This window comes from Drepanopeziza brunnea, assembly GCF_022702325.1.
Source record: "Drepanopeziza brunnea f. sp. 'multigermtubi' strain 214-2 chromosome Unknown ctg1, whole genome shotgun sequence".
NCBI lineage: Eukaryota > Fungi > Ascomycota > Leotiomycetes > Helotiales > Drepanopezizaceae > Drepanopeziza > Drepanopeziza brunnea.
Window position 1 is genome coordinate 2,254,618 of NW_027094064.1, and position 19,768 is coordinate 2,274,385.

At 52.1% G+C, this 19,768-nt stretch overlaps 6 protein-coding genes across 7 annotated transcripts; 4 read left to right on the plus strand and 2 right to left on the minus strand.

Moving 5' to 3' along the window:
- Nucleotides 1–94: 94 nt before the first annotated feature.
- On the plus strand, nt 95–2,569 carry L3040_000414 (uncharacterized protein; the record flags this gene model as incomplete). 2 transcript variants are annotated; one of them, XM_007292462.2, is made up of 1 exon in its annotated part: nt 95–2,569. In XM_007292462.2, the coding sequence occupies one exon, from the start codon at nt 95–97 to the stop codon at nt 2,567–2,569; it is 2,475 nt and encodes an 824-aa protein (XP_007292524.2). The 2 variants fall into 2 exon arrangements, with proteins under 2 accessions (XP_007292524.2, XP_066013195.1); XM_066155145.1 differs by having other exon boundaries at nt 980–2,569.
- A 1,366-nt stretch (nt 2,570–3,935) lies between these two features.
- On the plus strand, nt 3,936–4,992 carry L3040_000415 (uncharacterized protein; the record flags this gene model as incomplete). Its single annotated transcript, XM_066155146.1, has 3 exons — nt 3,936–4,374; nt 4,445–4,897; nt 4,952–4,992. 3 exons carry the CDS (start codon nt 3,936–3,938, stop codon nt 4,990–4,992), a joined length of 933 nt encoding a protein of 310 aa, XP_066013196.1.
- A 370-nt stretch (nt 4,993–5,362) lies between these two features.
- On the minus strand, nt 5,363–7,297 carry L3040_000416 (uncharacterized protein; the record flags this gene model as incomplete). The annotated part of the gene is made up of 8 exons (XM_007292460.2): nt 5,363–5,801; nt 5,866–5,954; nt 6,013–6,346; nt 6,420–6,502; nt 6,552–6,990; nt 7,037–7,090; nt 7,150–7,220; nt 7,271–7,297. The coding sequence occupies 8 exons, from the start codon at nt 7,295–7,297 to the stop codon at nt 5,363–5,365; spliced, it is 1,536 nt and encodes a 511-aa protein (XP_007292522.1).
- An 829-nt stretch (nt 7,298–8,126) lies between these two features.
- On the plus strand, nt 8,127–10,166 carry L3040_000417 (uncharacterized protein; the record flags this gene model as incomplete). Its single annotated transcript, XM_007292459.2, has 5 exons — nt 8,127–8,205; nt 8,261–8,288; nt 8,538–8,773; nt 8,840–9,060; nt 9,153–10,166. 5 exons carry the CDS (start codon nt 8,127–8,129, stop codon nt 10,164–10,166), a joined length of 1,578 nt encoding a protein of 525 aa, XP_007292521.2.
- A 573-nt stretch (nt 10,167–10,739) lies between these two features.
- Nucleotides 10,740–12,882, minus strand: L3040_000418 (uncharacterized protein; the record flags this gene model as incomplete). The annotated part of the gene is made up of 6 exons (XM_007292458.2): nt 10,740–10,766; nt 10,819–11,265; nt 11,313–12,401; nt 12,503–12,657; nt 12,716–12,732; nt 12,827–12,882. 6 exons carry the CDS (start codon nt 12,880–12,882, stop codon nt 10,740–10,742), a joined length of 1,791 nt encoding a protein of 596 aa, XP_007292520.2.
- Nucleotides 12,883–14,683: 1,801 nt separating this feature from the next.
- Nucleotides 14,684–15,795, plus strand: L3040_000419 (uncharacterized protein; the record flags this gene model as incomplete). The annotated part of the gene is made up of 2 exons (XM_007292457.2): nt 14,684–15,060; nt 15,117–15,795. The coding sequence occupies 2 exons, from the start codon at nt 14,684–14,686 to the stop codon at nt 15,793–15,795; spliced, it is 1,056 nt and encodes a 351-aa protein (XP_007292519.1).
- Between the last annotated feature and the right edge of the window lie 3,973 nt (nt 15,796–19,768).

Consider the following 19,768-nt stretch of genomic DNA (forward strand, 5'->3'; position numbering starts at 1 on the left):
AACGCATTTTATTTCGACCTTTTGCCAGATATCTGCGCGTATTCTTTTCGGTCATACCGGCGAATATGATTCCATCCCATTTACGATTAATGCAATGAACTGGACTGGGGGTCGCCTACAACGGCACTCTACCACAACCGATTCCGCTGCTCAGCGGCAGAGAGAGCACTTTGCAAGAGTCCAGCAGAACCTCCGCAACGGAGGCATCCCCAACAAGCAGTCTCCTCTCAAAGCCCTCGGCATTGGCCCCGGGCATCACCGTCAGCGCCAGCACGGACAGAACAGTACGCCTTATGCTGCGAGTTCAATCTACGATAGAAGTCAATCTATTCGAAGAGACAACCACAAATCTACACTCGACTCCGCTCCTCCTCATCAGAAACATGAGGCCAAGAATTATTCCCGATTCCACGAGCCACGTCCCTCGGGACCTCCTCTGCAGATTCAGATTAAGAGGGAGCAAAACCGCGTTCCAGACGATGATCTCTATAGCGCTACCCCTCCACCGCGTAAAGTGAAGCGAAAACGAGAGGATTTGGTATCCCTATCAGAATTTGGAAGTGCGGCGGGAGAAAATCAAGTGGAAGAATCACTATCGGACAAGAAAAGGAGGATACTGCGCCAGGGGGATTGGCTTGGGATTGCCATCCAGAGACCCCTACAGCTTGCTTTCGCATCTCCCAGAGACGAGCAGGAAATTGGCAAGAGGAGGAAGCTATCCAACGGTCACAAAGCAAAATACCGCCCGGCGCATTCCCGTATGGTGTCTCCTTTTGCAGCAAGAAAGCATCCCGACTACAGCCCTCGAATCGGTGTACAAGAACCGCGAGGTACTTTCCCCTCGATACCAGATGTGAGGATATCTATCGGTGGCAGGGCTGTTCAACCTGGAGTCAGTTCGAGCACGGTTCCACGTAGGAAATACAACCAATCGCCGGTGGTTAAAAGGAGTTCTCGGGCTACGTCGTCGTCAGATATTATGCTCCTAGACAACGAGAGCATGCGAGGGTATTGGCTGGGAAGGGAGTCAAAGAAAGCTTCGACCCAGATTCCTGAGAGTCCTCGCCCAGGCCGTGGGCAATCGAGCTATCAGAGCTACAGGCAAGATGTGCCACTGGATGTGTCTGACGAACAAGGCTGGGCCGGTGTAACAGAAGAGTCTCTGGCGAATTTACAGGGAATATTCCAAAGCAATCATGCACAGCATGCCCAGAAAATCCCACCACAACCAGAAGTCGGTTTCAGCACACAGTTTAGCAATACGCTTCGCCCTGGAAAAGTAGCCTTCTCATCGTCCTCTACCTCCATCCATCATCCGGTACCGCAAAGCTCAAAACGATCCGTTCTCATCCGCTCAAACTCGTCGCAATTTACAGCGAGCAATATAGCCCAGGTCGGAGTGGGCAGAGCAGTAGTCTCAAATTCGCAACTTCTTGAAAACGAGATTTGGCGAACTTGGATTGCGCCAGAGGATAGCGATGATCAACCTGGTGAGATAGAATCCCGCGATTCTCCTTCCGGTGATGGGTATATTAGTCCAGGCATGAGTCTTCCTCCTCCTCGACCCCCAAGCATGTCTATTCCTGCTGAAGATGCGTACTCGTCCGAGCTCGAAGAACCATACACGGGAGAAGTGGAGGAAAAGGAAGCGGAAGACGAACTGCAGAAGTATTACTGCGAAGGTACTTCGGCCTGTGAGGGCGTGGAGGATAATCAGTCTGAGCACTCGCACCATGAGGAGTTATTCGGTCAACCGCTGGTGGAAGGCGAGCCAGAGCTTCCCGCACGTAACGCTACAGACGAAGGGGTGACCTGTTTTATTCAAGGCCTACAAACTACGCCGCTAACAATTCCTAGAGGGCCAAGTATGCAACCACCTCTGCGTCTTGTGGAGGAGGACAAATCCATAGATGTCAATGAAGCCTGGAGAAAATTTGTACTTGGAAGCAGCAGTGACGAGATTGAAGCACCTGGCTTTGTGATGGATGCCAATACAGCTTCTTCGGAACAAGATCCCATTGGATCTTCACTAGTCGCTCATGCAGCTACAGAACGTATCACAGGCGTACAAGCGAGTGATCAGTCTCCCAGCGGCGCGAGTCCTGGCCGACCTTCCATTTCCTCGGGGTTTCCAGTCACCGATAACAGCTCATTCCTTCGAAATCCGAGTCCTTGGGACTCAAATCTAGGAAGCACCTCAACTCATCGCTTTGCAAGTACGGATGAAGGTGCCGCTGTCGATGCTGCCAATGCATCAGCCAGAAACCTCAGCTCAGAGATGGCTCCTTCTTCCAGAGCTGTAGAAGAGTCATCTGCAGCGTCAAGATCAGTCTCCAGCACTGCCAAGGCTCCAACGAGAAAATTCATATTCACCAAGCCCAGACCGTTCATCGGACGCAACTCTCGTACGGATGTGGAAGTCGACGATGAATTTGTTCATATTGGGCGAGGACTCAGAGGCGGAGAAGAAGTTGTTGGTTCGAAGACGAAGGAGAACTGGCTGAGAGATATTCATAGTATTGTGGCCTCAGATGAGCGAGATGAGTTGGAATCTATTGAAGAAGATTGATGAACATGACATAGATGAGCTTTTAGCAGGAGTGGTCGTGCATTTGCAAGGAGGGATCATATTGGCTATTTGCGCGTATAAAGCCTCGGCCATATTAGCATACTTTCCGCACCAGACACATTATGTTTTCGCGATATAAAAGGTTTGTCTGTCACCTCCAGCTGAATCGTTCGCTCACCAGTCTTTTGTTTACTTGGAATTGGGGCTCTCGGCTGCATGCCTTTCGCAATCGGCAAGAACTCCTCGAACATTATTCGCAACCAACACACTGGAATTGATCTGAACTAACAGGAAGTTATTCTTGCCATCGCTAAGCTGATATGCCTTGCTCTTATCATAATAATAACAGTGGGATTGATTTACGTCGGGCGAGTATCTAAAACGCAATGCTCAGACCCTGGTGACCTTTTATTAAAGTACGGCGACGTATTAAATAAGGAAAATATATACAGCGTACTATCTAATCGAGAGTAAAAGCCACGTTGAGGAAAAGCTCTTTTTTCAAACAGCTTCGGGTTTCTGATCCCGCGGTGTCGCAGACTCTTTATGAGCCCTTGAAAAGCATTTCTAACTAAGAATTCGCATCGAGTTGTCTCTTGATACTCGTCGTGTACGCGTGCGCGTGGCCTTAAAAGCGGCCTTAGTCGGTACGAGTGTAAACATCGTTCTCGTTCTCGTAGAGCTTTAAAGGCTCGTGTTCGTAGCTCTTATATAGATAAAATCGGTATGTTTGCAAAGCGCTCTTTCGAAAGCGCGATACTGTGTTTTCGATCGATCGGACTAAGCCCTCTTTATCTTTTACACCGGTTTTCTCTCTGTCGCAAACCCTCTTGATATATATTTAGTTAGTATGCCCGTCAAGTGTAATTCGAAATCGGCGTGGTGGTCGAGATAAAAAAAGAAGTCTACCGCAACAGAGAGCTGAAGGTTAGTAGGAGGCACTTTGTATGGGTAAAAAAGAAATACCTTAGTCGTACTGAGCTAGACACAATGTCAGATGAGTATACTCGTATCATGATCATTTCTACTTACGATCGAACTCAGAACCATCTCGGAACCTGTTCAGATACTTGTGAACGAGATATCATAACCATTAGACCATACGACTGAGCTTTAGCTGATTTACTCATGTCATAATCCCGAGCAACGCCAAGTTTAATAAGTAATCGTCGGCTCGTTTAGGTGCGCCTCCATTCACCCTTTAAGACTGGAGATTGAGTTTAAGTGATCACGTGAGCAGCGAGAATGATGACGCAGCCGACTCTCGGCTTTTATTCCCCGGATTCGAAACTCCATGGCGCATTCTCTTCAACATATCTCAACATCAAAATAGAGAATTACCGACTGATTGACCGACTGAACAAAAATGTCTTCGATCCGGCTAGCCCTCCGCTCCGTGCGACCTTCAATGACCTTCACCCGGTCCATGTGCAGCACTGGTCGCCGTCTCGCCGGCCCAGGAAACGCCCAAGAGCACGAGGGAACAGCAGAGCACCGCAAGATCCAAACGGAGAAGAAGCTCAACCCGCACATGACGAACACCACCTCGACAATCGCGAACGAGATGCCATCTGTCGGGGCGCGGAAAGCTCCCCCCGAGTTCCTCAGCTCAGTCGAGCCGGACTTTGTGCCCAAAGACTCCGTCCCCGAGAACACGAAGCGGATGACAGGGGGGACGCAAGGGGAGCCGCAGAGCGGGGAGAATGCCGATATGGAGGTTGGAGAGATGGAGGGGGCGAAGTTCAAGGTTGAACCTTTGAGGAGGATGGGGGAGGACCCGAATACTATGCGGGCGAGGTTGCTATGTTAGTACATGCACATATTGTTCCCCCAAAATATTGAGACAGGGCTTCTGACCGTGGCTGTGGAACACAGACCAATGCCGGAAGAGAGGGACGCTCGAGAGTGATCTCCTCATGTCGACATTCGCCGAATCCCATTTGAGAGAAATGACGCCCGCGCAGATGGCACAGCTGGATATTTTCCTGGACGAGAATGACTGGGATATTTACTACTGGGCTACCCAAGAGCCGACGCCTACTTCACAAGAGACTGCCGAGGGCGCGGGACAGGGCCCACAGGGTGCAACAGCCAATGCTGCAGGCACGAATGTTAAGCCCGTGGCGCCGCAAAAGGGGGAGTGGGCGCAGACTGTCGGAACGTTCAAGCCTGCGTACAGACCTGTGCCGGCTAGGTGGAAGAATAGCGAGATCTTGGCGATGCTGAGACGACACGTTATCTCGAGGTCGGCGGGAGGTGTGCACGAGGCCGAAGCTGGCGTGAAAGGTGACGGACTGGCTCAGGGGGTTCGTGGAACTGGTGGTAAAGGCACGTTGATCCTCCGTTCTATTGAGACTTTCCAAGGTGGCTAACTTTGGCTAGGTATGGCTTTTATGCCTCCTGTATTCAACACCCATCAGTAGATTTTGTTTCTTGATGTACATAGTATAGATCGTTATATGTACATTCCAAATTCATGAAAAATATGTTTTAGCTTTTATTTGCCGTCATATCTCATTCTGCGACGAATTACATGTTGCTTCAATTAGACGTCAGTTCGAGAACGAAAGCCAAGCCCTTGGGCTCCCAGCCCTACGAAAACAAGACTCCAGCTCTCAGCCCTATGAAAACAAGACTTCGCGTGATCGACTTGTCCCAGTCCCATGGTGGTGTCAATCAGTGGTCGTGTTTTCTGGCATCGCATTCATGAGCATCTCAGATTATATCTTCGTTATCGTCTACTATGGATAAGATACAGTCCAACTTCAGCGCTCTCCACTATCCTCACCACTCCTACTTCTCACCAGCTTCGACATGCACCTCATGCGTACCAATAGCCATATGCTTGTCCTGAATCTCCCGCGCTCTTCTCTCCAAGTCATCAGCATAATTCGCTTTATAGGCCGCCTTGTCGTGGAACGCCACAATCCACGGCGCATTCGTGAACAAGTAGTTCATCTCCTCCAGGGGCAGGTTCTTCGTCTCTGGCAAGAAGAGGTAGAAGAAGACGGCGTTGGTGAAGTTGCAGATGATGAATAGGAAGTAGTACCTGTACCCGATGTTCTCCATGGCCGTGCCGGTGACCTGGCCGATCAAGGTGTTGAAGGCGAAGGAGACCATGGTGGCGATCGAGACCCCCTTTGAGCGGGTGCGGGTGTCGAAGATCTCGGCGGGGATGACCCACGAGAGGGGCCCGCAGGTTGCGGAAAAGGAAAAGTTGTAGAGCCAAGTCCTGCGGTTGTTAGTCGATGCCTGGCTGGTCAGGGCTGAGCCGGGGGGAGGAGGAGAGTGCGTACATCATGATGAAGCCCCAAGAGGCAGATTCGTTGTTGCTGGATCCGACCGGGAATTTGGCGATCAAGATGCAGGCGACGAGGAAGCAGACCTGATTCTTGAGTCAGTATGGGTGGTGACGATTCCGAGGCTGTGTATGTTGGACGTACCATGTTCGCCAGGTTACCGAAGATCAACGGTCTTCGACGACCTAGTTTGTCGACAAAGAGCACACAGCATGCCTCCCCGACGAGGGCAATGATATTGTTGATGGCCTGATACTTGAGAGCATCGGCTCCCTTGATACCAATCGAGCCGTAGATAGCAACGCTGTAGTATTGGATGGCTGACACTCCCGTCATCTGGACAGAGGCTTGCAAAGCGGAGGCAATAAGTACGCGTCTGAAGGAAGAGATGTTGGTGAACAGCTCCAGATATGACTTGGCCTCGTTCTCCCTTTCGTGCGTGATGCTGTCCTGGATTTGGTCGAACTCAGCTCTCACCCTGCACGATGTTAGTAACCCGCGAAGTCTTGACAAGAGCATCAGCTAATAAGACACTGGATTCGTAGCCATACCAGGGATCAGACTCGTCTCCGTTTGAATGTAGCCGTGCCAATGTCTGGAGACCCTCCTCAGGACGTCCATGGTCAATGAGCCACTGTACGGGAGTCAGTATCCTACATTCAGAGGCAGGTTGGACTGCTCACACGAGGCGATTCTGGGAACATGAAGATTAAGGCTCCGAGAACAATAGCTGGGAGTATTTGGATGGCCAGTGGCAAGCGCCACTGAGCCTGGTTCGAAAGGCCTACGTACGTGCCGTACGAGATCCAGCCAGCGCCGAAGGACCCGAGACCCAGCATGAACTGTTGCAGGGAAGTGATTGTGCCTCTGATGGACGGGTGGGCGATTTCAGATTGGTAGAGGGGGATGATCATGACCAGGAATCCGACGCCGGTCCCTGCCAGCCAGCGGCCAGCCCACATCATGTGTAGATTCGCAGCGCCGGTCTGGAGGGCACCACCGAGGAGGTAGACGATTGATCCAAGGACGATGGTCCACCGGCGACCGAGTTTGTCACCACTCGGCCCTGCCAGTCCAGCGCCGCAGAAGGCTCCCCCGGTAAAGAACGAGACGACGATGCCGCTGAAGACGTCAGGCGATGCTCATTCTCTTTGGAAGGCGTTCTTACGTTTTAGTGGTGCTGGGGTTGTTAAAGTATGACTTGAAATTCGACGCTGCAATACTAGCGCCCAAGTCAGTCACTGTTATTCAAACAGATACACATATAATCTTTTCACTTACACCGACGCAATGACACCGAGATCATATCCAAAGAGGATAGATCCCATGGAGGCGAAAACGCCCACGAGGAACTACTCAAATCAGTACCTATCTGATCTTCACAGCCAATACACACACATACCTGGTACAGCTTGGGACGAAGAACCATGTTTGCGGTTTTTATGGACGACAGAGGGTTTCAGAGAGAAAGGATTCCGATTCCGAAGCTTTGGAAGACCCAAGATAGTTATATCTTGAAGAATGATGGCCACCTTATATGTACCTATGCATTTGCCCCCTGAAGACAGTCTCGCTCCCAGCAACCAGCTCATCCATGCCGACAGCGCTGATGACTGCGGGGGAAGACTGGGGTAGCTGCACGAAAGCTGCAGGAAAAGTCCTCTTCGGATCTCCCTGCCATTGGGACGCATAGATAAAGTCTATATATATCATACTGTATCGTTCAGCCCAAGAAACAACTTCTCTGGTCACGTTCCTTTTCTGGGATCCAGATTCGGTGCGGCAAGGCTCCTCAGTCGGGACATGGGGCTGATCAAGAATGCTTTTACTTTGCTTGGTTCCTGACCCCTTGACTCTTGTCGTGGGGGTCGGTGGTGTCTGTGGCCTGGGATGGGGGAGCGAGGAAGCTTTCCCTCGGCTCGCTTGGGCCCCTCTGTTGTTGATGTAGTACGAACGGCGAAATGAAATCCCGTCAGCAGAGCAGTGAGGAGTCGACACTTCCAAGACTTTCGAAACCGAACGGTACACGCGCGCCAATCAAGAGAGATAAATCGAGATCTTGTGAGGTTTATGGTTAGAGTTTCAGAGGCGCATCAGCTCCCTAATTGAAAGCTCTGATAAAGTGTGGTGTCGGGCCTCGGCAGCAGCGAGAAATAAAACATGCGGCCGGACGGAAGGAAGGGAGTTTATTGTTCGAATCTTTCTGGATTTGAGCTCAAGCTCAACCGACCAACACCTGGAGACTTCAGATTGTCGACATGGCGACTTTCACTAGAATCCCGGATGGCGAGTCTCCTTCCATTAGTGTCGATGTAAACAGGAGATTGTCGAAGATCGGTATGTATACAAACACTTCTGCCGAAATGGAGGAATTTTGTTGACATTTTGACAGACCCAAATATATATGGCGGCTTCATGGAGTAGGTTCTATTTCAAGGAAGAGATAACGATCTCGGTCACTTCCTCTATTCGCAACATTGAGCTTGTTCGAAGCCAACTCGATGAGTCCTTTCATTTTTGGGACAGCCGCTCTGAACGTGAAGTGACGATCACCAGTCCTCAGACTTAAAGCTGGCTCAGAACTAGCTGATTGCATATAATGGCCACCCCTTCACGTTTTCAAAATCTGATTCTTGAGATCAATGACCCGTGACTGACTCAGAACCCAGGCACATGGGCCGCTGTATCTATGGTGGAATCTACGACCCTGGGAATCCTCTCTCGGACAGACATGGCTACCGCACCGACGTCCTTGCTGCTCTCCGCGAACTCGACATCCCCGTGATCCGATACCCGGGCGGAAATTTCGTTGCCACTTATCACTGGCAGGATGGCATCGGACCTAAAGAGAACAGGCCGTCTCGTCCAGAGCTTGCTTGGCTAGGAACCGAGACGAACGAGTTCGGTACTTGCCCTTTCCCTATTTCTACCATGTACAGATATGCAAGGAGTGACAGCTAACAGAGGTTAGGAACTGACGAGTTCATGCACTGGCTTGGTGTTCTAAGCGAAGGCAGAGAGAAGCGAGTCGAGCCGTACTTTGCCCTCAACTTCGGCACCGGAACCCTGGACGAAGCTTTGGCCTGGGTCGAGTACTGCAATGGTACTAAGAATACCTACTACGCCAATCTCCGACGGAAGAATGGTCACGAGGAGCCGTACAACATCAAGTACTGGGCTCTCGGCAACGAGGTACTTCCTCTCTCCCTCTCCCCCTCCCTCTCCCTCTCCCTCTCCCCGTCTGTCTCCAGACCACACCGCAGTCTTGCTCAGCAAAATTCCAGATGTGGGGACCGTGGCAAGTCGGCCAAATGACTTCAGCCGACTACTCGAAGCAAGCCGCCCAATGGGCCAAGGCCCTCAAGCTGCTCGATCCCACCTTGTGCCTCATTCTCTGCGGCGAAACGGGGGTGGCGTCCTGGGACCACGAGGTACTGAAAGACTGCATCCCGTTCGTGGACATGCACAGCATCCACATGTACACGGCGTCCAAGGAGCACATCCCCAACGCCATTGCTCCTCTCTCCGCCGAGCGCGCCATCGAGGCTGCTGCGGCACTGATCGATATTGCGCGTATCGAGAAGAACATCCCGCCCAGCGTCCCCAGAACAACAATCTGCTTCGACGAGTGGAACGTGTGGGACCCTGTCCGGGCCCCCGGGGAAGAAGGCGCGGAAGAGCTGTACACGCTCTCTGATGCTATTGCGGTCGCGGTATGGCTGAATGTTTTCGTCAGGCAGAGTAAGTGGGTGGGCATGGCAAATATTGCACAGAGCGTCAACGTCATCTCGCCATTGATGACAACTGCGGACGGGATCTCGAAGCAGACGACGTGGTGGCCACTGTTGCTGTTTAGCAAGTACATGCGTGGCTGGACGGTCGGCGTCCACGTCCAGGCTGGGGCGTATGATGGTGTGACGGAGCCGAAGTGGTTGCAGGGTGTCTTGGACCAAGGGGCGAGCTGGCTGGACGTCAGTGCTTCTGTCAATGAGGAGGGAGTGCTGAGTTTAGTGGTTGTGAATGTCAGCGAGACGGAGGATTTCGAGACCGAACTGTGCGGTGTAGGGAATGGAGTCGATGTGTACACCGTTACGGGGAAGGATGCGAGTGTTGCGAATACTGCGGGCAAGGAGGAAGTCGGTATCAAGGAAAGCAAGTGGAGTGGGAAGGGGAAGTACGTGTTCCCGAAGCTGTCGATGACCATGCTTCGATGGGAGACTGGGAAGAAGGTGACCGAAGTCACAAAGGGGGGCGTTAGCCGGGAATCGAAGAAGCTGGCATCAACTGTGGCCTGGTAGAAGATACATCAATATCATCGGCGTTCCACAGCTCAAGACTGCGTGCGATTCAGCTATCTAGAAGTGCCGGTATCGTAAGCGATCCATCCATCTAGGTGCCCTCTACCCGACTGTCAGTCGAGAAAAGGACATCCGGCTCCCGAATCCAAACTTTTCAATCGTTTATTTCAAGTGTTTAGAATTCCAATCATGCCCCCAAACCGATTTTGTTTTTGTTGCCCGGCCCTTCAAACCCTAGGGGTATCGTGACATCCGCCCTATCTTGCCCAACGCCTGCCTGTTGTATAGATACAAAAGAGGGCTCTGTGAACCTCTTCTTATTACATGTAGGTTTGCTCCTCGTAGCTCTTCTTCGCTCCAGCTCAAGACGTGGCCTCTTGTCTTGCAGACGCCTAGTTCCGCATGCTAACTGGCTTTTTAGAAACCAGCTACAAAGATCGTGGTCTGTATCTCTCCTGTGATATTTCTCACGCCATTTACCCGCTGTCTTGAAACTAACCTAAGTTCGTATTCAGTTGCTCAGCCTATAATCTCGGCGAAAATCTCAAGGTCAACTTCCGGTATTGCTGCCAATTATCGGCGGAAGTTGATAACAGCCAACTAGGACGAATTAGCTACGAGAGAAAAGTGATTGGGTGCAGAATAATCATACCCGGCTATTGACCCCGTAGGCAAGCCTCTGGCCCTTGGCATCCCAGCACATTGAAAATTGGTCTTCGCTGTCATCGGGTACAGAGTCTTGCGACTGTGGTGTTCGCCACCCCTTGTCATCTCCCCGAATCCAGATCGCTCGAGGAACGCTAACATCGTCGGTTTTCCATATGAGTATACGCTCATTTGTTCCACCGGCAATGAATGCTCCGTCGGGCGTAAACGAGAGCGCAACTACAGCTGACCCCATCGTCATGGACGACACCGACTTCTCTTCTGACGAATAGACATTCCATATGCTAATTGCGCCATCATCTCCAGCGGTTGCAAGGAATCGTGCGGTTTCGTGTTCTGACACGAGTGGAAACTGGCGAGGTTGCCATAATATAGACGTAATCACACCTTGATGAGCATCGAACGACTTGCAACGCTCTGTATCATTCCAGATCTATTTGATGTCAGCGACACACGACCAAGGGACTGAGGGCTGCATACCCCCACTGTGCCGGATTCGCTTGCAGTAGCTACTAATCCAGATCGGTGGTCGTAGGCAATCTTACAGAGTGCTTCGCCTACAGGTACTTCGAACTTTTTTCCGAGGACGACAGCGCGATCGGCAAGAGCACATTGCTGTAGAAGGCTTCCGCCACAAAGGAAAAACTGATCGTCTCCTTTCCAAGCAGCGTCTAGAGTCTGGTCAACCAGAATGTGTTGCGGCAGAGAGAAGTTGATGAAGTAATCCAGCAGAGGATACATGATCGTTATAACCGTGCCCTTGTTTTCATTCTGGGGAGAGATTGCTAGGCAAGCTTTACCTGTTTCACTCCACCGAAGACAAATCACTGGCGAGTCAAAGCCGTTGACCGAGTGGAATGGAGATCCATCACGATGGAAAAATTCAATTCGTGCATTCCCTTCCTCGATTGGCTCACTTGCAACAGCGATATGCTCTCCGTCCGGGGACCACGCGAGGCCTGTAACCGTAGTACTGGGCGACACAGATTCGTCGAGAAGCGGCTGGTGGTCCGTACCTCGATTAATACCATGACGACCTTTGCCGGGGCTCTCGGAACCAGAACCTGAGTCGGGACTTGGCGGCAGGGTCCACATGCGGGCTAGCGCATCGGTACCGGCAGCTGCCAAGAGTTCCGCCTTTTGAGGATTGAACTCGCACTGAAGAAGGACGACGTTCCTGGCCGAAGGATTATCTGAAAGCTCGAGAAAGTACGTCTCGGAGGAGGTAAGTTCGTTCACTTTCTCGACCTGGGTGCCAATCTCAGGCCCAACGGTCGCCACGACCGGAGAGGGAAGCTGCTCTGGTGACGGATAAGCGTTCTCGTCACCATTTGGATCGTCATCGACATCCATGGGAGTAGAGTCGAATCCAGTTCCGTAGCCGTTGCTGAGCCGGGGCCGCTTGATCGGTGGTCCAGGCTGGTTGTGGGGTTGCTCGCTGTTGTTCTCGATTTGTCGTTTTCTCAGAATCTCGTGATCTTCTTCTTCCTCAACTTCGGCAGGCGGTGATGCTAGCATCAGAGGCCCGAAGAATCCAAATGCAGGAGAGGCCGAAGCATCGCGAAGAGGCTGATGGGGCTGTCAGCATGGTCTGGTCTGGTCTGGTCTGGTCTGGCCTTGGAGACAAGAACGTGATCAATTAGTAGTAGTGACCATGAGCCAAGACATACCTGTTGGGCTTCTCGTTCCTGTACATTGTACAACAGGCCTCGGTTCAAAACCGAAACTAGTGTGTAATTCTGGACATGAGGCGCAAAATCAAAGTGTTGTTGCGGATTCTGGATGTTCCACTCCTTCTGCAGCTGGACGGCAGTCTCCGAATAATCTACACGGCCTTGTCAGTTCTCACGAAGCGCAAGCTGCTCCCGCTCCGGTGTACCAACCTGACTCGACGAGGTACCTGTGAAGTAGCAATGGCCGTTAGCAAAGGCAATTCAGTACGGTACCGTACCTGAAAATCCGAAGGCATAGATCACGGGGACAGAGACACGCACCTCCAGATGAGATAGTTGACCCTGTCAGAATCGAGCATCTCCTTGGCCATGGCCATAGTTGCACACAGCTGAAAGGGGAGGGGAGGGGGGGGGGGGGGGGGGGGGGGGGGGGGGAGGGCGGAGGTAAGCGCTGCAGCAGAGAGAGTTGCCGTGATCGGTGGTGGGGGTGTGGGTATTGGTGTTCGCGCGCTGTGGTGTGGTGGTAGTGGTGGTGGTGGTGGAGGTAGAGTTGTTGGTGGTGGTGGTGGTGGATGTGGAGTTGTTGGTGTGTGTTGTTGGTGTTGTTCGAACGATGAAAGAATGAAGATTTCGGGACAGAAATCCAAATGCACAGTATGTGGGGACTCTAGACTTCTCTTGCAGGGGTCCAGCGGTTGGCAGGCGGTGGGATGGAAAGTTAGATTTGACTCTGGGGGGGCCTATGGGGCCTATGGGGCCTACGGGGCCTACGGGGCCTTCGGGGCCTATCAGGCCTATCAGCAGCGCAAGGGCAGAGTCTGAGATCGCCAGCTGCCACCACCACAGGGCCACCACTGCAGGGCTTGCCAATGCCCAATGCCAATAATATCCAGGCCCGCGCGCCAGTGCACAATTACGAAACGGGGTCTCTCAGACGGCCGACTAGGCTAGACAAGGCTAGACTGAACTAGCCTGGGGTGCAAGTGACTGCAGTGCGTTGGAACTTCGCTGCTGCTTGTCTGTCACTCCTCTACCTACTTCTCCCTGGGGACTCTTTCGTGCTTGTGTTCTGGACGTTGAGATAGCAGAAGTCTTATGGATTCCGTAGATTGATGATCCCTTCGATCCTTCAATACCGGTACCTTTGCTCCGTGTGCTGCTGTGTGTTCTGTACCACTTGCTATCGATGGTCCTCGTGTCGTCGCGTGTGGTGTCCGTCTCGTCCTGAATCTAAGCCAAGCAGTCAGTCAGTCAGTCAGTCTGTGGCAGAGCTTTGAGGCGCTCCCGTGTATGGACGGATGGATAGATATGGATATACTTGCTGCTGCTGCTGCTGCTGCTTCTGCTTCTGCTTCTGCTGGCCTCAATCAAATGCTGGCTAGCTGGCCTGTGCGCCGGTGATTTTTGCAGGAAGGGTGCGCCGACTCAAGTGCGGGAGAAAGGCAACAAGGCCTCGAACCTCGAACCTCGAAACCTCGAAACCTCGAAACCTTGAACTTAGGTAGAACTCGGCGAATTCGGTACTTAATAATAACGGTTCCGTGTACAGTAGCAGCGTACTCCGTAGCGTGCTGACTGACGCCTGTGCTGTGTCCCCGTTCTAATGATTGCGCTCGACAATCTACGGAGTACGGAGTAGATTTTGTGGATCGTCCGTGCTGGCCCCCCTGGGAGGATCAGTCAGTCAATCAGTCGACAAATCTCAGTCTGTTCAATTCCTTATACCGACAACTCGCCAAAGGTTGATGCATGAATCGGGAGCGTATCGATGGGCAGGTTGCCATGTAGACAGTGTGTGTAGTTACCATATAGTAGTACCACTGAGAGAGGCGGCGGCGGCGGCGGCGGCAACATGGCGACGGTCGAGGTGGTGTGTTTAGCTCAGCTGGGGTGTGTTGAAGGTTTCGATGGATGGATCCAGCCAAGTCGACTCTGGTTAATCTGAACTACAAAAATCGGGGCTCCGGAAACGAGACTGTTGCACCGGAGCTAGACAGCACGTGACCAAGGTGCACGGGCCGTAGAGGCTGGATGGAGGCTGGAGGCTGAAAGAAAGGAGGCTGGAGACTGGAGCTTGAGTCCGCCAAAGAATCCGACCACCTAGGTACCGGTAGGTTACTCCCGATCAACATACTCCGCAACTCGAGATCAGAGGATCTTAGATACCTACATATCGCCATGCCTCCCAGGCTGAACATCCCGCCTATAACGCGCATCCTCCTCATCGCTCTAGTCACCCAGTCGCTATTGAGCTTCGCCATCCGGTACAGACAATGGTCGGAGGAGTCTGACATCGTGGTGCCATACCTGTCACTGGTGCCGCAACTATCGCTCATGTACCCTTGGACCTTTATCACGACTACACTGGTGGAAAACAATGTGTTTACCTTGGGGATAGCTGGCCTGACCATTTTTTATGGAGGGCGATACCTGGAAAGAGCTTGGACATCGGCCGAATTCGCAAAGTTCCTTCTGATTACAGCTCTGATCCCCAATATTCTGTCCTTTGGATTATTGGTCCTTCTTTTCGCCATGACGGGCGATATGCGCTGGACGTAAGTTCTGTCTGCCACTGTCGCTGTTTGGATCTCTTCACTAACTATGCTGCCAGCTTGACGACTGTCAATGGCACCATACCTCTGCAGATCTCCTTCCTCGTCGCCTTCTCACAGCTGGTACCTGCGCACACTGTCACCCTCTTCCGCGGCATTGTATCCATGCGGGTTCCTCGATTCCCGCTCCTTCATACCGTGACCGTCTTCTTGCTGTCCCTTACTCCCCTCTTCACTGCAGCCTCTTTCCTCCTAGTCACATCCGCATTTTTGACTAGCTGGACATACCTTCGATTCTACAAGGCTGCCCTCCCAGACTTGGACACCAACCAGGCCTCGCTGCGTGGGGACGCGAGCGAGTCGTTCGCGTTCGCTGAGTTCTTCCCTGACGCAGTGAAGCCTATTGCAGTCGGAGTATCTGACCAGATATACAATATTTTGGTTACACTGCGCATATGCACACCTTTCTCTGCGGCTGATGTATCGGCATCTCGGGGCGATACTTTTGTACAGCGGGGAACGCCCGGTAGCGCAAGGCAAGAGGCAGAGAGAAGGAGAGCGTTGGCGTTGAAGGAATTGGATCAGAGATTGAATGCTGCATCGAAGCCGAAGCCTCAAGCCCCTCCGCCGGCAGGGCCTAGTGCCCAGATCCAGCCTCAGCCTGTTCAGACACCGGCTGCGATGCTGGGAGAGACGAGTTACGTGCCAGAGAGAGAGGGAGAGGCGGAAGGACATTAAGGAATGTATTTACTTCATATGGGCGACGACCTGCACTCCCTGGGGCGTGGGTGGGAGATGTGGCTTGGCCCGGAGTATAGTTGTACTAGTTGTAAGAGAGCCTTAAAATGACCCTGAATACCACATGATGATACCCAGGGTGTGGCGAGTTTGGGCGGTGGACTCCGTACAGAGTAGGCCCGGGGCGTGAAGAGCGATCCTGGGCTGGCAGACAAGGATGCCTGCGCCTGCCACAAACCCGGAGTCTCCTCCAAAGGTGGATCTCGTCTCCGTCGCATCGATGCGCTGTTCTTCGGCTATCGCGGGAGCCGGCGGCTCGAAACAACCTTTTCTCCGTACTGTACGTACTACGGTACTACTACTACTACTACTACTACGTACTGTACGTACAGCTGTATGTATCGATCCCTCCCAACTCTACAGTAGTACTTGCCGACCGATACATACCGTACGTCCCGGTACAACCACCGTGAGGCTTCCCACGCTCAGCCTCCTCCTTGCCCGCCTCCCCCCCCCGAAGCTTGATACATGCCCATGGCACGTGACATTACATTTTACGAGAATTGCCCAACGTGGCAACGCCGCTCTGCGGTAGAAGCGTTCTTGTCTCGCTGGCCTTACGGTCGGTACCGATAGGTTGTCCGGTAGGAGGAGGGTTTCCGAAATACGTAGTGTAGTACTTGGAGATGATCGGAGGTGGTCGGAGATTTCTTACGTGCAGAGGAAGTACGAAGGTCTGGATCACGAGAGCTATGCGCTATGGAGACGTTCCGACTGTGGAAACGGTGATGGGGTGTGGAGAGGAAGGTAGATAGGTAGAGAGATAGGTAGGGAGGTAGATAGGTAGATAGATAGGTAGTTGTATGCACGATGTATGTATGTATGTACCTTACGGGGTAGTAGGTAGGTAGTTGTATGCACGATGTACGTATGTATGTATGTATGTACCTTACGGACCTGACGGAGGGACGTACAGTAGTACCTACTTATTGCCTTTCTCTGGGTGGGCAGGTGGGTGGTGGCACGAGGTGCAAATGGTGGCTTTGAATCCGCAGGCACCAGGACAGCCAGCTGCAGTGCCGTGCCGTACAGTACAGTACAGATATGTATATCTGTATCTGTATAGACTACGTACAGTATAATACTCCTACCACAGTATGTACAGCGTATGTCGGCATGCGAATCTTATACCTCCCCCCTTGCTTCATCTCCCTCCCCACCGCCCTTGGACCAAAGTATAAGTAACAACCCAGACCGAGCTTCTCTCTCTCTTCCTTTCGTCTCCCATCCATACGGAGGAGATGGACTAAACCCAAACGTTATTGACAGTACAGTACAGTACAGTACAGTACAGTACATTACAGTACAGTACAGTACAGCTACAGCTACAGCTACAGCTACAGCTACCTACAGCTAGGTACTGTGCTGTAAATACTAACTCACGTACGTACAAACTACGTAGTAACAAGTACTTAACTACAAACTAACCTTGAGTCAAATCCAATCAAGGAGCTTGAATGTGGGGGCCCTCTTCATCCTTCGCTCCAGCCCAGCCCTCGGGAAGTACCCAGAAAAAGAAGTTGGTTTTCAATCGGCCAAGCCCAAGGCTATAAGTACGGTAGGTAGGCTAGGCTAGGCTAGCCCAGCCCAGCCCCCCCCGATCTCATCTCATCCCATCCCCCATCCCGTGATCCCGCTCTCTCTCTCTCTCTCTCTCTCTCTCTCTGTCTCTCTCTCTGTCTCCCATCGTCGTAGCACTGTAACTCTATAACTGTGCTCAACAAGATCCGTTAAACACGTACAGTGCTTTCGGGTAGCCTGGGTTTTTTTTTTTTTTTTTTTTTTTTTTTTTTTTTTTTTTTTGGAATAGTTTTCTTTTTTTAGGGGGTGGGGAGGGGGGGCGGGAAAGGGGGGAAGGGCCGTCCTTTTTTTTTTTTTTTTTTTTTTTTTTTTTTTTTTTTTTCACTACTTAACTAGTTTTAGTTGTTACTACCTTACGTATATACGTAGTACGTAGTACGTAGTACTCATCCTCGGCTCGATGCGTGCGTTTTTCTTATTATGTGGCCTGCCGATCTGACACCGACACCGTCAACAGCTCCGTCACCGTGGCGGGGAGGGATGGGGGGGGGTGCGTACCTTGGCGGGCCAGTAAGCTCCGCACTTGTCCTGGAATGATTCATCGGGCTGGGAGCGAGGCCTGATGGGGCAATGGTTCAGTGCAGATTCGATTCGTACGGATCTTTCTGATTGGGGCCAATAATAGACCGTGAGGATGGGCTTAGTCAGGGACCGTAGGGGAGCAGGGCCTAGGTAGGTAGGTAGTAGGTACTTCTTTGCTTTTGGAAGCTGGGAAGATACCGGTACAACTACAGTAGTACCGGTACGTACTATGTACTAGTACTACTACGTACGTAGTAGTAGATGAGAGTTCTCGGGGTATTTCCAGGATGTCGGCATCACGTGTGGCAGCCATCTCATCTCATCTCATCTCATGGTACAACTTTCTCGACCTACTCTCCGGCACGAGCGCGTCGGAGAGGAGTTTACGGAGTTTTTTTTCCTTCTAGTGTGGCCACGCCTTGTTTTACTCGAGTGGCTCTGCTCTGCTCTGCTCTGCTCCGCCTGATGACCTCCTGCTCTGGCGGCCGCGCGTGTGCCGACGAACACAATAGAATTTGGCTTCCGGTAGAAGTAGATGGTAGATATACTCCCGTATAAGTACTAGTGGTACCGGTACAACCAGTAGTGGTCCTGAACTGTATCAATGTGATCTGTAAGATACCGTACCGTACATATGCATTCCTTCGCTTGGAGGCAAGACCGGTGGCGTTTTCATTCGATGTGTGTGGCACTTGGGGAAGGGAAGGGAAAGGGAACTGCGGCCCGATGCAGACTAGGGCCGAGGGGAGGGGGAGGGGGAGGGGGAGGGGGAGGGGGAGGGGATGATCCTGATCACTGATGCAGGCTTTGACGAGTGGTAGCACGAATATACTCTATGCAATTAATATATTTCCAACTACTACTACGTACTACCGGTACCTACCTTACCTACCACTGTATTATACGTTGTATTATCCGCAGAAGCGCTCGATCGTGGGTCCAGCTGCATGGACTCGCTGGATCTGTCGCTGCGGCACCACATCTCGCTTTTCTTTCTTTTTTATTGCTGACTTGGTTGGTGATAAAATGCTTTCTGATGATAAGAATACGAAAGAAAGAAGACGAAACCAACTCTCCGGACTGGCGGACTGGCGGACTGGCGGACTGGCGGACTGCGGTACAGCGAGGGATGGCATTTCGAACAATGCTATCTATCTCCCCATCTATCCCTTCCGGCTCGGATCGGATCGGAGAAGAGAGGAGAGGAGAGTTCAAGCCCGTTTGTTTCCAGTAACCTGCACGAAGGGAAGAATGCAACATCCCTTTCAAACGAACCGGGTCCTTGTTGACGACTACTACGGTACCGTAATGCGGTGCGACGGGACGAGGAAGCACTACCTGCTCTGTCAGACTGTCAGTGCTCACTCACGGCGCTGTGGACTGTGGACTGTGTGGACTGTGTGGACTGTGGCTCACGCATCATCATCATCATCATCATCATCATCCACCACTCCGAGCGCATTGCAGCCGAGGCCTGGCCTGAGAAGAATTTTCCAACCCGGCCCGAGCATTCCATCTGCTGGGAGGGCCAAGGGGGGGTAAAAGTATATCTTCAGGGCCCAATGCCCGCTCTCTAAATGGTTCGGGGCGAAGCGTGCGGCGCCAGAAGCCAAGGCACCAACCAACACACTCGCTGGTCAGTAGGTAGGTTTATCTGTTTATCTCCTCTCTCTCCATCCATCAGCTTCTGACTTGTGTTCGGGATCACGGGCGATTGGTTACTTGTAACAGAACTGTCTCCCAGCTCGATGGATAATGTCGAACCCGGCATACAGAGAATAGCTGGATCTGGCAGCAAGGGCAGAGAGGT